This window comes from Cyphomyrmex costatus, unplaced genomic scaffold (assembly GCF_001594065.2).
Source record: "Cyphomyrmex costatus isolate MS0001 unplaced genomic scaffold, Ccosl1.0 scaffold538, whole genome shotgun sequence".
Taxonomy (NCBI): Eukaryota; Metazoa; Arthropoda; class Insecta; order Hymenoptera; family Formicidae; genus Cyphomyrmex; species Cyphomyrmex costatus.
Genome location: NW_017279598.1, coordinates 400425 through 407186, shown reverse-complemented (window position 1 = coordinate 407186; position 6762 = coordinate 400425). Strand labels below are relative to the sequence as shown.

The 6762-nt window shown below is 36.7% G+C and overlaps 1 protein-coding gene across 1 annotated transcript; it reads right to left on the bottom strand.

Moving 5' to 3' along the window:
* Nucleotides 1-810: 810 nt before the first annotated feature.
* Nucleotides 811-3067, bottom strand: LOC108778990 (uncharacterized). Its single transcript, XM_018546322.1, has 4 exons — nt 2949-3067; nt 2798-2848; nt 2464-2608; nt 811-1719 (listed from the first exon to the last, which is right to left on the bottom strand). The coding sequence occupies exons 1-4, from the start codon at nt 3024-3026 to the stop codon at nt 1673-1675; spliced, it is 321 nt and encodes a 106-aa protein (XP_018401824.1). The 5' UTR covers nt 3027-3067; the 3' UTR covers nt 811-1672.
* Nucleotides 3068-6762: the final 3695 nt, after the last annotated feature.

Here is a 6762-nt window from a genome sequence, read left to right as displayed (position 1 = left end):
TCACTTATACTTTTTATGAAAGGCTGTATCGAGGAAAAGCCAATCTATGTATCAGTTCAAATTTTCTAAATTCCATAGATTAATGACAGATTAAATCATATCAAAAGTATATCTTTATAACGTTTCATGCGAAACGATGAAAGTGAATCGCTTTTCTGCTGACAAAAAATGACAGAAAGCGACGAACGAGAGAAACCGCGAGTTTCCGGTACCAATCACAGGAGTGAAGGTGGGTTTCGCTAATTGCGCCCTCGGCTTTAAATATTTTGACATACCCGAAATTTGGTCGCTTGCGGTTACCAGACGCCACGCCAACGAGTTGTGCAAATATTTACGATCGTCTCTCCCTCGCGAATCTCTTCGGGTGCTTCACCGTCGTTACGCGCGTTACAGGGAGGGAGAATCCATTTTTTCCGTATTAAAATAAAATTAAACGAAGCTCCGTGACGAGAGAAGAATGGCCCGCATGAAAAATCACCGTCCACCTCTTCGCGAAGAAAGGATATTACGGATGTTACGTTTCTTCTTGCTGGAATCGTAAATCTTTCCGCGCCGCCGTGAGGTTTTACGAGACACCAACTGGCTGCTCTCTCGTCGAGGCCGACAATTTCCTCCGATTTCCCCGTACGTTATTGGACACGATATTTATTTTTGCATCGCCAAACGCGCAGGGTAGATGCATCAGTGAATAATTGATTGGCTTTTAGCAGAGACGCATACAACTTTGAGACATGCAACATTTATTTTACATTGTTATCTGGTTAACTTTATAATTCATTACGATATTTTATTCATGTATATAACCGTTCACCTGGAATATTTATTATTACTTAGATTATATAACAGAAATTTTCTTCTATACATCGAAAGTCTTTCGCGCTGACAAACTCCCAAGCGATGTCAAGACTAACTTCTACGATCGATACATCACCAATACCCGATGGTTTTCCAATAAAACTATACTCGCGCGATCTCATCCGTGTCAATTAGGAGCTAATTGATTTCGAGTGTAAATCTCTAACGCGCGCACAGTAAGATTTTTCGATGACACGCGACGTTACCAACTTCGATCGGGATTGCGGTTGCGACGAGGCTGCAAGCGGAGCTTGCAGGCGAAAGCGGTTGTTCCTACTAAATTTACGACGACGAGAGGGCTAACCCCCCTTTCTTATGGTGCTCCTCACTCGCATCGCTCCGTTTCTCTGCCGTTAATGAGTCCCTATCGTACGGCGCCATATGTTTCCTCGACGATACTGTTTGTTTTTTTTTTCAAGGCGAAGAAGGAGCGGAGAGCTTTTACACCGGCCGTATCCCTCTCGCTGATATTCAGAATCCGCGTGTAAAATGTAACTTAACCGGTTTACTACATGCGTCCGCGACCATGGTCGGGTCGCCATTAAATGTCCAATATTTTCCGTTTATGTTATATTCATGCATTGACAATGGATGGATGTATAGTGGAAAATTTCATCGGCGCGCGAAATATAGATAAACAAACAGATATCCGCCGGATATTAGTGATGATGGCAAATCGATCATTGGATTGATGCAAACGCATTCATTGTTTGACGAGAGTGAGATTGCTCTACAAAAAATTTCATCGGTATACTGTCATAATACATGGAATCGCCACCGTTACGTCATTGTTATTTTCTTATTGTATTGCCCATTTTTAATTGACTGTTTCCTGAGGATCTTCTGTTCGCCGTGTTCCTTTTACTGCACAAAAACATGTTCGATTATATTTGTTTTGTCAAGTATTTTATTATTATTATTATCGTTATTGTTATTATTATTATGGCTATGAATTTCGATCTAAAAAAGAATCCGCAGAACCAAATTACATTACTGTCTAAATTTTTTGAAATAAAATTTCACTGGAAAAATGGAATGATTATCGAATTTTAGTGCTACGTTCCATTCATATGGAATGAAATCTTCCACTGTTTGTCGTGGATTGAATATTTTCACTCGTAAACAAGCAGGAAATAAAAATCATGAACGGTCAAGCAAGATCTTTAGTGCTTCTTACTCATTAAAAAGTGAATCTGATTTTTACGTCACTATAATGGCTAGTGAAGTGCACGTTCCAAGCAAGAAATTCTATAAGTGAGTTGATAACTGATCATTATATTGTCGTAGTATCGATGTTGTCGATATTACGAATATGTGAAAATATTGGCAACATTTCTTTCAAGTGCTAACAAGAATCTACTTAAATATTTTTTTCTTTTAGGTTAAAACTCTTAGTCACATATTCTGAAATTATTTTGACTGGCGTTTCATTTCAAACAAATGAAACATTCGCGCGCTATAGTTGAGAGCAATTAAGAGTTAAATATACTAAGTATAGTCACTCACTCGTATGAAAAGATAAATATCACTTCATTCTAAAAAGCAATATTTTTACTATCGATTAAGGTAAATTTTTACTCTGAAAAATTTACACAGTACATTACGTACCGCAGGTTAGACGTGCTAAACAGATTAATCCTGAGCCGCAGTCATCATCGTTCTTGCAGAAGTTGCTTCTTTCCTTATTATTGACCTCGATGACTTCTCTTCTTCGTCTGTCTGAGAATTGCAGAGCAACGATTTCTGGTTCGCTCTTATAAAACATGGAAGATGTTAATTTTATTAGGATGATCGTACATTCGTTATATTTTACCGCAAAATTCGTTACAAATTCTACTCTTTGCGTACAAGTTTGGCAATAAACTTAAGATAATTTGGCAAGCTATTAAATATCAGTAATGTTAGGAATTTTTGTGCGAAATCACGCGACACGTTTACTCACGGAGTCGTTGCTGGAGTCGTCCAATTCGATCACCTGAATATCCGGATCTCCCTAAGACGGAACGACCAAGTGAGATTAACACATAATCACGATTTGACACTATAGTTTGCACTACGCGTCTGCACGGCAAGATTAAGTTGATTCTCCGTACCTTCTTATCCTTAATGATACATGATTCGGCCGAAACGGCTGAGAATATTAACAACACGAAGAAAAGAAGTCGGAACATGCTGGGCTATGCGTTTAACAAAATTGCGATGTTTCGCGACGTGTGAGCGTTTCTTTTATACCGAATCCCAGCCAAAGCGCTGGTTGCGACATTATTCCATCAGCGCGTTCTTATCGAAGCATCGTTAAAGTGCACGGAAAATGGATTGCTAAACGCTTCTATTAACTCGACCGGAAATTACACAAACGTGGATGATTTCCGACGTTGCGCCAAGTATCCATGGGATTTGTCGCTCATTTTTGCGTGTATTTATCTAAATTAGAAAAAATTGAAGCACGTCGTAAAGTACGTCATGCAATTTCCTTGAGTAAAAATGGGTCTCTGTTATCTTGAGTCTATGGCCGTTCTAAAATCGAGCTTATCAACGAAAAATGTTTTAATTTAATTAACAGAAACGTTTCCCACTGATAGTTACTCGAAATAATGTCAATGTTTACTGCAGCATTACGGTATAACAGTAATAAAAATATATCTTATCGATTATATTTCGAAACGTTACGATCGTATTGCTTGTAGGCCGGCGATGTCTACGTATCCTTACTCGATTTTGTATAGTATTCCCTTAAGCGATATATATTTTCAGTCTCTCTTCGAGTTCTCGAGAGACAGAGAGGATACTTACTGTGCATTTTCCGCGGAATACCGCGCTACCTTCCGTAAAATAAGAAATACGAGACGCACTCGTTTTCCAATGCTCGAGGTTCGGTCCCATGAGTGCAGTATGCATTTTCGCGTTTTCTAGCGCGGCGGAGTGAGGCAATACGACGGCGACTTTTCATCGAAGATCGACTTTAATGACCGACGAGCTCGACGAGTCAGTCGCGAACAAAGAGCGTTACCTTTTATTTTCATCTTTTTAGACGAAAACGCGCGCGGAAGAAGAAGAGCTGGAGTTACGGACATCAGGATTACAACCTTTAATCAGCCACGCGCCATTAACACACTTTGTTAGCAGAGTACGTTGCGGTTGTTGTAGAACAAAAAGAGAAGAAGTCAGTGCAGAAAATTCCGCGAAAGAGTAAAAATTGCACCGCACGCTGAAGTGCCAGCCCTTCCGTGTTCCTTAGATCCGCGTCCGAATGATTATCGCGCGCCCATTAGCACTTTAACTCGTGCCGTTCGCTTATTACGCGAATAATCAAAGATGTTTTCAGCCGTCGGCAAAATGGCCACATTAGGAAATTGCACGCTCGGCATCGCGCATATCATTATTTTTGCTGCCTCGTTATCTGTCTTTGAGAGAGCTCTTTCATTCGTGTCGATACATTCACGTGTGCTTGCTGAATAAATTCATGTTTGCCTCCACGTATTTGTTTCGGGGGTGAGATCATTAATATCTTGTTCTTGTTGCGTCATTAATTCAGAAACAGAATATATTATAAGAAAAGATTTATTTTTATATTTTTTTGCATAAAACACGAGCTTTTTTAATGTACGTATAATTAAATATGAATAGTAATGATAAAATTATATTATTAGATTTAAAAGTTATGTTATTGTATATTAGATATACAAGTATGTGTGTATATGTATATATATATTTTTTTTGTCATAAAAATTACGCGTTAGTATTAAAAAAGTTGGACAAAAAAGCATTTCTGTGGAAAAAAAACAATAGGTAAAGAAAATTAGGAATATAGAAAAGGCGAAAAGCTATATTGCGAAATTTTTTAAAGAAAATGTTACGTTATTTATCAAGTGTGTCCCATTACCATTACACTATATGTGCTCTCAGGTGGGTTAATTCTTAACACAACGTACTTAACAGTGAGGGAAGTGCAGCTGTTTACATAGCACCGTCACTACTGTTAGCAAAGTTGTCGCGTGAAGGAGTCCAAATTAGACGGGTGGCAGAGTCCTCGACGGTCCGCCGACGTGACCGGAAGTCCTTTGTTCGCCTTTGTTGATTGTTGAACAACGTGGAAACTACTCATTAGCTTAGCAAATAATACTCTACCAGGTACCTAACCTTTAACTAAACACTCGATCACTATCAACAGTACCATATTTCATATCTCTATTATTTCAATTTTACTATAATCTCAGTATTATTTGTTTCATCTTTGCGATGATCTATCATTAAAAACTTAAATTACGTTTATTTTTTATCAATTTTTATCATGAAAGAGTATTTTATCATCATGTAAGAGTATAAAAATTAAAAATAGTATACGTTGCACATACAATTCAATTTTTGAATTTGCGCCGTTCTGATATTATTACTTGAAGAAAAATGTTTGGTATTTATAATTATAATTGCATAATAAAATTGCTACAATTAGGAGCTCCACTATTATAGTTATTATTGATATAATATTAGAGAAAAAATATTTCTTATACTTATAGTTTTATTAAAAAATATTCTTTTAACACTAAACATGTGGCTATATAAATTATTTAGTTAAATTGCGGTAATTGCAGCCTTTTTTCTCTATAGGATTTTAATGCGTAAAAAGTAAGCAAGCTGTAATCGGATAAAATATTTAGATCGGGCATACACTCGATTACAAAAGTCTACAAAACTTAAATATAAAAAAATATTCTAATATGTGAAAAATTCTACAATCTTTTATTATCATAATTCTGTTTCTGACGGTGTAAAGATGAATATTAAACAATGGTAAAACTCGTGAATGTAAAAATCTACTGATCTATTTCATTTGTACATGAGCGAGGGACGCTCGTTCGACAAAAGAACTTAGCTTGTTCGAGTTGCTGACTGCTTCAGGAAAACAAATTGGAAATAGTTCAGAAGAACAAAAGCAAACAGAGCTGTGGGCTTTTCTTGGCGCTCGTTGACTCTGCGGAAAGAAATGCGCGGACCAAATTAGTTGGAACAGTCACGGTCCAGACGACAGGTTGTGAATGATGAATGAATGCTGTAGTAGGTAATACCTCCGGAAAGGTAATTTTGAACTTTTCCGCGGTAAACGGAAAGTCTAGACACCCGTTTGTGAGAATAGTACAAACACAAATCTCATAAACTTCACAATTCAGGATTAACAGTAAGTTCTCGAGAGAGAATAGACTACAAGCTTTCTGCTGCTCTGTCACGAATACGTTTAATAATGTTAATTCAAGTAATTACAGCAATAACTAGCGAGGTATCTTTTCAACTAGAAAACTGTGTTCAAAGCGCGCACTACGTATTTATTTTATATAACATTGTTTACAATTCTTAACACAATTTTCTGCATTCCTTTTCATCTTCTGACATTTCATTACTTTAAAGATGATCTTTGCAAAGCTTTGGTAAATTGCCATAATTAAACAAATAAGATAAATGTAAATGAAACAAAAGCAATATTTTCTCATTTTTTTGAATTCTGGACATATTTGATTTATGTGTGACATCAGACTTTAGATTTTTAGATAATTATAACATCAAAATTTTATTGATGATGTATATTACCGCGAAAAATCTTGAGAATTTTAATTCTTTGTCTTGCAAAAATTCTTTCAAAAATCTAAAGAAACGTATTATAGCATATGTATTCACTTTATGGTCTGCTTATTTACAATTTCTGAAAGCGCTTGCTAATTTTGTTAATCACAAAGAACGTTTTCGTGAAAGAATAATAAAAAAAGATGTGGCAACGATCTCTCTCGTTGTCGCGTTAAACGGTCGACATTACACACGAAAGTAAATACGAGAAAAACGCAGATTCGCCGGGATCGTTTGTATATTTAGACATGCTTCTTAGACACACAACGTCGCCTCTTTCTCAGTCTTTCG